Source organism: Ursus maritimus, unplaced genomic scaffold, assembly GCF_017311325.1.
Source record: "Ursus maritimus isolate PB19 unplaced genomic scaffold, ASM1731132v1 scaffold_25, whole genome shotgun sequence".
Classification (NCBI taxonomy): Eukaryota; Metazoa; Chordata; class Mammalia; order Carnivora; family Ursidae; genus Ursus; species Ursus maritimus.
Window position 1 is genome coordinate 33,735,160 of NW_024425008.1, and position 14,025 is coordinate 33,749,184.

General features: G+C 44.9%; 1 protein-coding gene across 7 annotated transcripts in view; it reads left to right on the forward strand.

Annotated features, from left to right (window-relative positions):
* The first annotated feature begins 13,652 nt into the window (after nt 1–13,652).
* The window catches only part of MAX (MYC associated factor X), a 24,401-nt gene continuing 24,028 nt past the window's right edge, over nt 13,653–14,025 (forward strand). For 2 of the 7 annotated variants that reach the window (XM_040641786.1, XM_040641787.1), the window contains exon 1: nt 13,653–13,904. In XM_040641786.1, the coding sequence (XP_040497720.1) occupies nt 13,869–13,904 (36 nt within the window). In that variant the 5' untranslated portion in view covers nt 13,653–13,868. The remainder of the gene's footprint in view (nt 13,905–14,025) is intronic. The other 5 variants (XM_040641782.1, XM_040641784.1, XR_005837688.1 and 2 more) reach the window with 4 other exon arrangements.

Genomic DNA, 14,025 nt, shown 5'->3' on the forward strand with positions numbered 1-14,025 from the left:
ACTCTAGAAAAAAATAAAAATATTATCATTCACATAGAAAATCCCAAAGAACTGGGGTGCCTGGGTGGTTCAGTCAGTTAAGTGTCTGACTCTTGATTTGACTCATGTCATGATCTCAGGGTTTTGAGATCAAGCCTCACATCAAGCTCCATGTTGGGCGTGGACCCTACTTAAGATTCTCTCCCTTCCTCTTCCTTTGCCCCTCCCCCTTCTAAAAAAAAGACCTAAAAAAAAAAAGGAAGAAAATCCTAAAGAATCTACAAAACAGTGAACAGAATAAGTGAATTTAGTAAAGTCAGAATACAGGGTCAGTCTACAAAAATCATATTTCAAGATACTAAAAGTAAACAATTGGAAATTGAAATTTTAAAAATAACATTTACATTAGCATCAAAAAACCATGAAATTCTTAGGAATAAGTCTAACAAAAAATACAATATCTAATGCTGAAAAATATAAAATACTGCTGAGAACAATTAAAGAAGACCTAAAAAAGAAAGGAGAGGTATACTATGTTCATGAATAAAGAAGACTCAGTATCATTAAAATGTCAATTCTTCCTAAATTAACCTACAGATTCAAAGCGACCCCAACTAAAATCCTAGCTGGCTTGTTTTTTTTTTAGAAATTAACAAACTGATTCTAAGATATATATGGAAATGCAAAGAATGTAGTCAAAACTATTCTGGAAAAGAAGAACAAAGTTGGAGGACTCACATTATCACATTTTAAATCTCTTATGAGGCTATATTAATCAAGACAGTGTGGTTTTGGCATATGGATAGATATGCGATCAATGAAACAGAATAGAGAGTTCAACGTGACTCACACATATAAGTCAGTTGATTATGGACAGTGATGACAGAGTAGTTCACTAGAGAAAAGATAATCTTTTCAACAAATGGTGATGCAGTAACAATTGGACAGGCATGTACAAAAATGATCTTTGACCATTACCTTTACCATATATAAAAATTCACTCCGTAGGTAAATCTATAGAGGCAGAAAGTAGATCAGTGAGTAGTTGCTGAGACCTGAGGGGGTGGGAAGAGAAACATGGAATCAGTACTAATTGGAAATGAGGTTCCCTTTTGGTTTGATGACAATGTTTAAAATCAGATTAGTGATGATTGCAACTCTAAATAAGCTAAAAAACCATTGAATTTTACACTTTGAATGGACTAAATGTGCGGTATGTGAATTATACCTGTTTAAAAAGCTGTTAAAAATTAACTCAAAATGAATCATAGACTTAAATGTAAAAGGAAGAACTATAGTGTTCTAAGAGAAAATAGAGAGAGAAAGTCTTTGTCACATTGGGTTAGGCATATAATTCTTTTTTTTTTTTTAAGATTTTATTTATTTATTTGACAGAGATAGAGACAGACAGCGAGAGAGGGAACACAAGCAGGGGGAGTGGGAGAGGAAGAAGCAGGCTCATAGTGGAGGAGCCTGACGTGGGGCTCGATCCCATAACACCGGGATCACGCCCTGAGCCGAAGGCAGACGCTTAACCGCTGTGCCACCCAGGTGCCCCTAGGCATATAATTCTTAAATAGGACACAAGAAGAAAAAACTACGTAGGAAAAAAAAAGAATAAATTACATTTCATCAAAATGCAAAACTTTTGCTCTTCAAAAGAGACCATTCAGAAAAATGGCAAAACAAGTCACAGACTGGGAGAAAATATTTTCCAAAACAACTCTCTAATAAAGAACTTACATCCAGAATATATTAAGAACACTTACAGTTCAACATTAGAAAGATAACCCAATTTTTTAAAAAAACAAACGATTTGAAGACACTTCACTGAAAATAATATACACATGGCCAACAAGCACATGAAAAATGTTCACTATCATTAGGAAAATGCAAATTAAAACCATAATGAGATAATACTACATACCTGCTAGAATGACTCAAATCCGAACAACTGTGAACACAGGAAGCTGGTGAAGATGCAGAGTGACTGGGATATGCATGGTGGGAATGCAAAATGGTGCAGCCACTTTGAAAAATAGTTTGTCAGGTTCTTATAAAAGTAATCACACACTTAATGTATGACCCAACAATCTCATTCCTAGGTGTTTGCCCAAAAGAAAACTTATATCTACACAATGACTTGTATGAAAATGTTTATAGCAGCTTTACGCATAATTGCCAACAATAGAAAACGAGCCACATTGGTGAATGGATAAACTACAGTACAGTGGAATAGTAGTCACCAATGAAAAGGAACAAACTATGACAAGCTCCTACAAACTACGACAACATGGTCGAATCTCAAAAACATTGTGCTACCGAAAGAAGCCAGAATAAAAAGTTATCTACATACCGTAAGATTCCATTCACTGACATTTTTTAAAAGTAAGATCAAGGGTCACTTGGGGCTGGGAGTAAGGGCAGGAGATTGACTGCAAAGAAGCAGAAGAGAACTTTCCAGGGGTAATGGAAATGTTCTATATCTTGGTAGTGGTGGTGGTTATGTGACTGTATCAAAATTCATCTAAGCATACAGTTTTTTATTATTATTAACATATAATGTATGTTTGTTGTTTCAGAGGTACAGGTCTGTGATTCATCAGTCTTTTTTTTTTTTTAATTAGTAGGGAATTCTTTTTTTTTTTTTTTAAGATTTTATTTATTTATTTAACAGAGATAGCCAGCAAGAGAGGGAACACAAGCAGGGGGAGTGGGAGAGGAAGAAGCAGACTCATAGTGGAGGAGCCTGATGTGGGGCTCGATCCCAGAACGCTGGGATCACGCCCTGAGCCGAAGGCAGGCGCTTAACCGCTGTGCCACCCAGGCGCCCCTGTGATTCATCAGTCTTACACAACACACAGCGCTCACCACAACACACACCCTCCCCAATGTCCATCATCCACCCCCATCCCTCCCACCCCCCTCCACTTGAGCAACCCTCAGTTTGTTTCCTGAGATGAAGAGTCTCTTACAGTTTGTCTCCCTAACCATAGCCTTTTAAAAGAGTGTTTTTTCTTATATAGATATAATTTGACTTCAGTAAACCTGACTTTTAAAAAATGATACTGTAATGATTACCAAAGAATACCGGGGCGGGGGGGAGGAGAAGCAATGAATTCTTTTTAAGAAAAATTCAAATAATGACCAAAGTATACTTAGTCAAAAGTGAAAATCCCCTCTCTGCCTTCTGCAAACCCCACTTGTATATATTCTTTCAGATAATTTACCCATACTTGTTTGTTTGTAAAAATACCTAAGTGTGATATCATGTTACGTGTTGTTTTGTAAACGGCTTCACGGGTGTCGCCCTCCACCGGGAGCACCTTCCTATTGTTTATCAATACATAAAAATTTCTATCCTCTCCTACCTCGGCACATCTCACTGTCAAGGATGGAGTGGGCTTTTCATAAATGTTGTTGACCTTCTCCGCTTGCCAGGAGTCAACTGGCCAAAGAGGGTCGGCCTGACCGTCAAGAAGAACAGATGTATTCCAGCCGCTGTCAGCATCCAGAGGACACTGTGTTCTTTGGACTTGTTACCAAACCAGCCAGGTCAGTTTCTCCTCCTATTTCAAAGCAAATTTCCTCTCATTCTCCTTGAATTGCCACAGCATTTGGCCTGTAATCACACTACAGAGGTGGGGGAAGTGTGGCCTAGAAGAATATCTTTCTATAAATACAGAACAATTGTTCACACATTATCATACCTATTTATCTGTTTATTTTAATCAATATGCTTACAACTTGAACCGTTCAACTGATCCTCGAGAGACTCATTCAAGGTCACACAGGTCCTGGCAGTGGCGAGANGGAAGAGCGTGAGCTGGCTGTGCTGTCTTCAGCCAGCAGGCGGGCTGTGCCCCGAGCTGCCGTCCCCACCAAGCCCAGAGCAGAATGCCAGGAGCGCAGGGTTCAGCACTGGCAGTTGGAAGGGACTGTTGGATTTTGGAAAATGTATGACAGCTTCCACAGCGTTTTCCCCACTCACCCTTGGAAAGAGCCTCTGAATGCTTTAGACACCTCAAGGTCTACTTCGTAGCCTCAGGGAACCAGCGTCTCTGACTGCTGCCTTTCACTACCCTGACACCCCTTGAACGCCCTCCTAGGTCAAGTGCATGACAACTTCAGACTATGCTGACCACGCAGGGGTCTCAAGTCACACAAGGAATTCGCAAGCCGGGCTTCTCCAACACCTTATTCTACCCAATGGAGTGGGCAGGGAGCAACTTAATAGAGATATAACGGCAATTATGCTATTGTTGATCAAAAGGAGGGGTTTGGGGTCCTCTGACTAGGTCACTTCCAAGCTTCCTTTCCATTCTAGATCTCTCCCTTATGTTCCCAACCAAGGCAGTGGTGCTGTGGTGAAGAGCACACATTCCAGCATGACGTGGGGCAAGTTACTTGACCTGGCTCCACGCCAGCTTCTGGGAGGTTTCTATGACGCGATGCAGGGCTTGGCACCGCACCTGCACAGCGAAAATACCCCCAGCACCATGCTATCATTATTTCTATTACATGTGAAGAGCTTTCTCTTTCTGGGAATACACACAGAGAATTTTTCTAGCTCCAAGGATCCTTTCTTCTAAAACTATTGCTGAGTAGAATAAAGGAGGATGTGATCATCTGAAGGAAAGGACCGGTAAGACAGTTCTTTTTATTTTTTTTTACTTTAAGAGATCTGAACGATGGCCAAAAGGAGCAGTTCTCAGAGGTGATCACTGAAGATAAGTGAGGGGAAGTTCAGGGACTGCTCAAGATCACAAAACTAGGGGCGCCTGGGTGGCGCAGTCGTTAAAGCGTCTGCCTTCGGCTCAGGGCGTGATCCTGGCGATCCGGGATCGAGTCCCACATCAGGCTCTTCCGCTGTGAGCCTGCTTCTTCCTCTCCCACTCCCCCTGCTGTGTTCCCTCTCTCGCTGGCTGTCTCTCTGTCACATAAATAAATAAAATCTTTAAAAAAAAAAAAAAAAGATCACAAAACTAATTTGACAATCCATTCTTAGCCTCAAATTTCTCCCATGTCCCAGCCAAGCAACCCGTTTGAGGCATCACATGGCCTAAGTCGAACTCTGCTCTGAGAAATGTTGATGTTCGGTCACTTACAGTCTCTGTGTTGTATCAATAGTAAGCTATCATTTATTAAGCACTTATAATTTGCCTGGCACTGGGCTCGAATCATTGTTTATTCAGTCCTTAAAACACCCTTTGTGCATCACTTCCCCATTTTATGGGCAGAGAAACTTAGGCACAGAGAGGTTAGCCACCTTGTCAAAGGTCACACAGCCAGTAAGTGATAGAATCAGAATTCCACAGTAAGTTAATTCTGTGGGTACAAAGGGTCAGAATACGTGAACTTCAGAGTCCCTGTCAGCTCTAAATCACAGTTATCTGGATCTGAAGATTCCAAGGCACTTGGAGGCAACGGACATTTGGAATGCAAGATGATCCCCCTAAAACTCTTCCTCCTTGGGCTTCTGTGTGGTGACAGGAATGGACCGACATCCAAGCCAGAGCTGGAGAGGAAGAACCGGCTCCAGTTCTTGGCAGCAGACTCTCAGCCCGACCTTCTCAAACTGGGAGGGAAAGGTCATTCCACTGGACTTTCCTACATTCAATGGCAAGAGGCTTTCTTCCCAGAATATTCTCCAAAGCAATGACGTGTGACTTACAGCACGATTCGGAGGAAGCTGGGACGGCTGAGAGCGGGGGACTGCGCGCAGTTTGGATGGGAAGAACAGCAACAGAAAGGCCCAGAACGGCTGGGCACAAAGCTCGAGTTCTGCCCCCATGTTCCTGCCCCCGGTTTTTGTGTGCAAGGAAAAGCAGAAGGTAGGATCCGATGAATGCTAATAACAAGTAATTATAAGGAGCTAAAAGACCAGCATAGGGGAGCAGTTTTAAGGGTACAGTGTATGGAATCCAACACATCTGGATTTTATTACCTGTTAGTTCTCTTATAGGCTGGGTTGCCTTTGTTTGGTATGTTGTTTACACTTTCCGGGTCTCGTGTCCTCACCTGTAAGGGGGGCTGATAATAAGGACATTGTGAAGATCCGTGTACAGCATGAAACCCAAGGCCCAGGGCATGGTGAGTGCTCGATAAATGTCTGCTAGTATTAACTGTGGTCCTAAATAAACAATATTCTTTGCAGCGTTGCTTCAAAGACTCAGTTAACATTCTCAGCTGTTTTCCGTGCGTTCCGCTGGCTAGTTTGACAAACAATTCAGAGTTGTCTCCAAGTTGCCCCTCTCAATCCTGGGAAAATTGCTTTCTACCTGCTTTTATAAGTGATGTGTAGAAATTTTTATTTTTCAAAATATTGTCACAACACTCATGCATTGCTGTTGAGGATGCAAAGAGTGCAGCCACTTTGGAAACCAGTTTGACAGTTTTTAATAAAGTTAAACGTACACTTAGCGTAAGACTCAGCCATCCCACTTGTAGGCACGTATCTAAGAGAAATGAAAACTTATGTTCACACAAACACCTGTCTGCAAATGCTTATAGCCGCTCTATTCATAATCGAAACTGGTCGAAACAGGAAACAACCCAAATGTCCTTCCACTGGTAAATCGATAAATAAACTAGTACATGCATTGACGGAATACTACCTAGCAATCAAAAGAACGGACCAGTGACGCGTGAATGAGTCCCAAATGCAAAGCAAAAGAAGCTAGACCCAGCAGGCTACATACTGTATGATGCCACTTCTGTGCCATTTGAGAACAGGCAAAATTATAGATACAGGAAATAGGTCAGTGATGGTTTTCAAGGGCTGGGGATGGCAGGAGGAGGGGACTAGAAAGGGGCACAGGAGAATTGTAGGGGGTGAGGGAACTATTCTATATATTGATTGTGGTGCTGGGTTGCATGACTATACGCATTTGTCAAAACTGAAAGAAATATACACTAAAACAAGGCCCCTGGGTGGTTTAGTCAGTTAGGCAGCCGACTCTAGGTTTTGGCTGGGGTGGTGATTTCGGGGACGTGGGATCGAGCCCCACGTCAGGCTTCACGCCCAGAGCAGTCTGCTTGTTCCTCTCCCTCTGCCCCTCCCCCCCAAAATAAATAAATAAAATCTTAAAAAAAAATACACTAAAAAGGGTAAATTTTACTTTATGTAAATTACACCTCAGTTAAAAGAAAACCAAAAGAAAAATATTGGTGTACACAAAATCTCATTTTATTCCCACATCCTCATCACCTAGTGCAAGTTCTCTCATTTTTGCTCTGGGAAGATGAGACTTGTAGAGAGGGAAGGGGAAGTCCAGCGGAACCAGTACCCCTGGGGCCCCTGCTTGGAGCTACTTCCACTCCGACTTGCTCAGACACTTCAGTGATGGAGCCCCTGCAGCCACTTCTCTCTTCCCTTTCCTATGAATGTCTAATGTTTTAAGTCATCTGCTTAAATAACACCATTAATTGACCAATAAATTTGTTAAAAGTTTGGCAACGGGTAACTGAATTCCACAAAGCTTCAGAGAAACATTCTCCTTCCAAGGTCTCTAATTTTGTCATGGGGAGGAGACAAAGGACACGCTTCGGAGGAACGACATGTCCTGGGGCATCCATGTTCCTCTAATGTAATATTTGGAGGCAATTTGCTTCGGAAAGCAGGAAGCTGGATGAGAGCTGCGGAAGCTGTCACACTAAGCGCCGACTTCCACACTGCCTCTTGGAATACATTTTTGCCATTTGGAGAGCGTCACAGTGGAGACTGATTAAATTATTATTTAAAATAAAAGCTATCAGGGGCGCCTGGGTGGCACAGCAGTTAAGCGTCTGCCTTCGGCTCAGGGCGTGATTCCGGTGTTATGGGATCGAGCCCCACATCAGGCTCCTCTGTCATGAGCCTGCTTCTTCCTCTCCCACTTCCCCTGCTTGTGTTCCCTCTCTCGCTGGCTTCCCATTCAACCTCACACATCTCCACTAAAGATCTGTGATTTTTGTTTGTTTGCTCTCTGTAACTGAGGCTTTGGTTCTATGATGGAACAAATAATATATGCAAAATTGTTCCATTATGTTAAAATTTCTCCTACAGAATATAAACTCTTGTATATCATTGACAGTAGCCAAAGTGATCAATGGAACAAATTCCATCAACAAACTTCCCACATCTACAAGGAAGCTAACCCTAGCGCGAACGAACAACCCCCCACCCCCTCCCCCGCTCTTCCTTACACAAGCTATGAACCAATGCCTTTGGTTTCCTGACAAAGGAATCAAATTAGTTCAAGGACTACAAGGAAAGTATAGGCTAAACACAGATTGGCCCTTAACATAATCTCCTCCTCTCCATCCTGACCCCTTAAGTCCTCAGAATTGTTGAAACCATTTTGAGAAGAATTCTGAGCCAGGCATTATTAGCCGGGACCGCCCCGCCAAGCACAGTGTGCACAGCGGGACCCAAACAAACGATCTCTTCGTTTTCCATCCACCCAGGGACGTTTAGGTCAGGGAGGGAAGCTCTACTCAGCCCCCAGGGCAAAGATGAAGCAATCTTCATGATTTTTCCCCCCAGATACTTCTAAGAGTGTTTTAATGTTTATCCATGCCACCTATAAAGTATGATGGGGTTGAAATAAATAATTGCAGTCCCACACTATTTATTGTACACGCACACACCCCCACATGCCAGCTAAGGTGCTGGGTGCCATGGATATGAGTAGGAGCAAAATGGGCATGGTCCCTGACCTCATACAGCTTATGGTCTGGGGGGTGGTGATGGTTCATAAATAAGTCAACAAACACCAAATCATTGTCTTAGTTCATTCTTGTTGTCACAGAATACTGCAGACTGGATGGTTTATTGCAACAGAAACTTATTGTTCCAAGTTCTGGAGGCTGAAGCTTCAACGGACTGAACAGTGCACTTTGCAAGGAAGGAAAACTAGGGGAGGGATACTCCAGCAGTCCTACTTCCTCCTTTATTCCCCCGGGGAAGAGGAGTGACTCATGCGCTTGCAGATTGAGAGGAGAAACTGGCTCCCTATGGTTCAGCCCCGTTTCCTTAATCCAGCTTTGGGGAATCCAAGGGGGCTGATGGAGGTGATGGCTAAGCCCCAGAGGTTGAGAAGAAAGGGGGGAGGGGTGAGTGGGAGTATTTGGGGGAAGTAACACTCAGGGCAGAAGGAACAGCATTTGGAGATCCCTGGACACAGAAGGAAACATGGTCCTTTGGGAGAACGGCAAGAAGTTCTGTTATGGCTGGATTTGTAGAGGGTGAGAGAACGGGAGCTAAAAGATGAGTCTGGCAAAGGAACGAGATCATGAAGGGCCTTACTGGCCAAACTATGGAGTCTAGGTTTTATCCTGAGGGCACTGAGATGGGATAGGGAGGTTAGTTAATCGAAAGAGTGAAGATACTTCATTCCTGATAAATCCATCTGGCTGCCAGGTGGAGGATTGGAAGTTCCCACCTCTGAAATTGTGAGAAGAGGAAACAAGGTCCTTTGCAGTGCCAGGAACCTTTGTCTTGGCCTTCCAGATCCAATTGTCCTGGGCCCCGGGTCTGAGCTCCGTTCAGAGGGCCCTCTTCCTACAGCCTCTATCCCTGCTCTGTTAAGCACTCGTTCTCTCTCCCCTGCAGGCCTGGGTGGACACAGAGTCCCAGGGGTTCTGTGTAATTCCTTGTAGTTTCTTTACACCCAGCCCACATATTTGTAAACAACCCCGTTATTAAAAACTCCAGGAATGATCCTAATTTGAGTGTGCCAACTGGTTCCTTTCGAGCCCCTCATGGTTACACCCCCGCTCCCTAAATAAGGAGAAAGCAAGCATAAGTGACACGGGAAAGGGATGGGGCCGTCTTCCTAAGGATTATGGCCTGAGAAGTTTGCTGTTTAGGAAAGATAACAGACTTACTGAGATAGTGGTTGTCTTTTAATAGCCCTACTTTTTGCTCGAGAATGATGTTGCTCCCTTAAAAAGAAGAGAAAAATCACTGAAGTCCCACCTCAGACCGCTCGGCCATATTACTGCCTTGGAAGTCCCACCTCCCAGAAACAAATGCTATTAAATGTTTGCCGGCTATCCTTCTACACATTTCTCTACACATATATACTCGTACAGATATGTTCAATTTTGAGTGACTCATACTCCAAATGCTGTGTCAAACCTACTTTTTCTCATTCATCCATGAGCCTCAAGTTTTGAGCTGCCTGTGGAAGAATCCAAGTAGAGGCGTCCAGAAAGAAATTGAATATAACAATCTAGAGTTTAAGAGACTCAGTCCTGGGGTCACCATCAGAGAGACAGCCACGAAAGCCTGGGGAGGCAGAGGATCCCACGAGGTAGAGGGTAGGAGGGGGAAGAGGCTAGGGCGAGCACAGAGCCTCTGGAACTCAACACCGACAGGCGAGAGAAACCAGAGGAAGCAGATAAGGAGGTAGGAGGAGCCGAAGAGTTCTTGGCCTTCGAGAAAGAGGAGTGGTCAACAGTGAAGAAGGCCACCGCCGGGTCAAATAAGATAAGGGCTTTGGATTTAGCAATACAGGGTAGCTGGTGGCCTGGATAAGAGTGATTTTAGCCAAGTAGTGGAGCGGAAGCCACATTGTGGAAGAGCTAAGGAGAAAATGGAGCTAGTCTGCTTGCCCTCCCCACTTGCCGGCCCCTCATCCCTCGTCAGAGCTTCTCCAACTCTGCCGTGTGGATGAATCGCCTGGGCATATTGTTATATTGCAGATCTGATTCCATGGGTCTGGGGTGGGGCCTGTATTTTGAACAAGCACCAAGGTAATGTGGTTACCACTGGACCAAACTTGAAGTAGCAAGGGGCTAGATTAGGTTGCCCAGCGTCAGTGCCCAGTCTTGATACATTCACACAGGGCTTTACCAAAGACACTTAAGCATGCAGAGATGAAAACGAATTCTTAGGGTCCGAGATTATTATTCACATCAGAAAAGTACTAAAAAGGAAAACTAGAGGAAATTTTTGTACTTGTATGTGTAGTCCTTTCCTACGTATGTACCTTGCTCGTGGAAGTCCCTCCGCTTGGGTCACTTAAAAGTGTTTCTTGAGTTCTGAACTTATAAGGATTTTTAGTCGTCTTTTAGTTACTATTTCTACTTTAATTGCATTAGGTTCAAGAACACACTCTGAGATCACAGTCCTCTGAAAATTGTTGTTATTTGTTTTATGTCTGAGAACATGCTCAATTTTTGTAAATGTTCCATGAGTGCTTGAAAATAACATTCTGCTATTGTTGGGTGCAGTGGTTTTTGTCTCTTAGGTCAAATTTAATAACTGAGGGACGCCTGGGTGGCTCAGTCAGTTAAGCGTCCAACTCTTGATTTTGGCTCAGCTCATGATCTCAGGGTCGTGAGATCGCACCCCGAGTTGGGCTTCATGCTGGGCTTGGAGCCTGCTTAAGATTCTCTCCCTCTGCCCCTCCCGCTATGCATGTGCGCATGCATTCTCTCTCAAAAGAAAGAATTTATTAACTGGATTGATGGGTCTTCATAGTCTATCAATTACTAAAAAGAAATGTGCTAGAATCTGACTGGAAAGCCTTTCCTCCCCACCTCTCCTATGTGCCCAGGCCTCCACCCAACAACTGGGGAGTCATGGTGACCAAAATCTGATGTGGTCTCTGCAGACCCAATTTCTGGCCTGATGGAGCTGACAGCCTAAGATTTACCTGATCACCAGCATCTCCCCACCCCCCTCAGATCTGGAAATATTTCTCCCTCCTCTGAGCTCTTAAGGCATTCGCTGCCTGTGCAACTAACTTAACATGTACATAGTCTGTTTTCATTGCAATTATTTGTCTTCATAATTTGTTCCCCTATCAACTTTTAGATTCCAGGTGGGCAAAGATTATCCTATTTTTTATGTAACTGCTCTGCTGAAATATTCACTCTTGTAAAATGCATAATTTAGTGGAAGACTATCTTATTTAACTTGGCATCCTCTGTAGCAGTGGTTCTCCACTTTGGCTGCACATTGGAATCACCCGGAGAGCTTTAAAAAAAAAAAATACTGCTACCTGCTTCTTGCCCCCAGTGGTTCTGACTTAATTGGTTTGGGGTGCAGCCTGGACATCAGAATTTTTAAAAGCCCCTGAGTGATTTTAACTTGTAGCCAGTGTCGCCCTATAATGATTTGCACGTAACTGGCACCAAATAATTGTTTGTCCTAGTTTCTAATATGAGTTAGCCCTAGTTTCTAATATCCAGCTAATTAACTCACTCAGAACTACTTCCCTGTCTCCCTTACAGTGCCTTAGCTCTTATAGTGATCTGCGTATGTTTGTATCCCCCACTGGATGTGAAAGGAAGACTAGGAGACAAAAGTATTTAGAAAAGGGAAGTTTAGACTTGCAAAGATGTGCAGACTTCACTAGGATGGGATCACTGAGTAAAAATTACAACAAATATTTAAAGGAAAAAATATAAAGGGAAGATGACCATGGTTTACATTTGTGTCTTAAGAACTGATGATATGCTCACATGGGAAGATATGTCACATATCCCCAGATTTCTGTATTCAAAAGTTAGTGATAAAATGGTTCTCATTAGGGAATCAGTAACTTATGGGGAAAGTCCGAAATTTCATTCGCTTTAGACACCAGATGTAAAAGAGTAGGTCAGTTACTTTTTCTCAGGTTGGACGCGTCGTATTTTGTTTTTAATTCCTGTGGGACTTGAGGTACACTCTTAGAAATACGGCCGTGCAGTATCATTTTTGTTTCCACAGCTGTGAGCTGCATGAAGTCAGGGACCAGTCTAATCTCATACATAATGGTATCCCCGTGCTGGCACATGATAGGTGTTCAATAAATACTGATGGAATAAATATGTATAAACTGGATAGGGAGCTGCACAAGTTTCCCGTTTTTGGCAATTCTTAATTACAGCACTCTGAACTGGGCACTCCCTGATCTACCTGGGCTACAACGAACTCAGAAGGGCTTTTGCTTCCACGTAAATGGTTGTTGGGGATCGGGAGTCCGTGAATGTACGAGCCTCACGGAGAGTAGCAAGGATGGTCACCCCCGATGAATGAATATAAGATTCTCATGGCTGGGAGCGGTCCGTCAGTGAGGCCAGTCATCCTGCCAGTCCTGTAACACCACTTAACACCTGCTATTGACACCTCCCCACTGCCAGATCCCAAAGGTTCGCGTGGGCATTCCGAGCCGCGCCCCCTAGTCCGCCGCAGCAGGATGCCCCGCCCCAAGCAGGTTACGCCCCAGGGCGTAAGGCAGAGCGACTCAGGCATCAAGAAAACAAAGTAAAACCAGTCACACCAAGGAGAGGCAGAGTTATTTAGGCAGCCGGCTGCTCCCCCAGAGCCTCCACCCTGTCTCCTGGGCCCGGCGCCCGGAGCTCAGACCGTGCCGGGCTCCAGGAGCCCCAGCTCCCTCCACGTGTCCTGTCTTCCCAGCAGCCTCCTCTGCTGCCTCGGGAAGAAAACCTCCTGACAACTCGCGGTCTGCGGACTACGACTCCCAGAAGGCACAGCGCCGCTTCGCTCCCCGCCCCCTCCACAGGACACGCAGGCGCTCTGGGCTCCGTCAACAGCCCGGCCTGGCGACGACCGTATGCAGTTCCTTATGGGATTCGTAGTTTTTCTGGAGCCATCTGGGCCGTCAGTCAAAGGGACGACAACTACAAGTCTCGGCGGCCCCAGCGTGACGGGCCCGGTCACGTGGCAGGGGGCCGACCGGGCGTGCGTGCCGCCGTTGATCCGGTGCTGCAGTGAGGAGGTGGTTCTCGCCCGTGTTGTGTGTGTGTGTGAGTGAGAGAGCGAGTGAGTGAGTGAGTGAGTGTGTGTGTGTGGGGGGGGACTCGGCTTGTTGTTGTCGGTGACTTCCCCCTCCCCTCCACCCCTCCCCCCTTCCCCGCCGCCGCTGCAGTGGCCGCTCCCTGGGCCGTAGGAAATGAGCGATAACGATGACATCGAGGTGGAGAGCGACGTGAGTCCCGGGGCTTCTTCCTTCCCGTGCGGGTTGTCAGGCGGGGACAGCGGCCGGGGCTCTCAGCGGGGCGACGGCGGCAGGGGGCCGAGCAGCTGCCTCCTCCTTCCCCTTCCCCCCC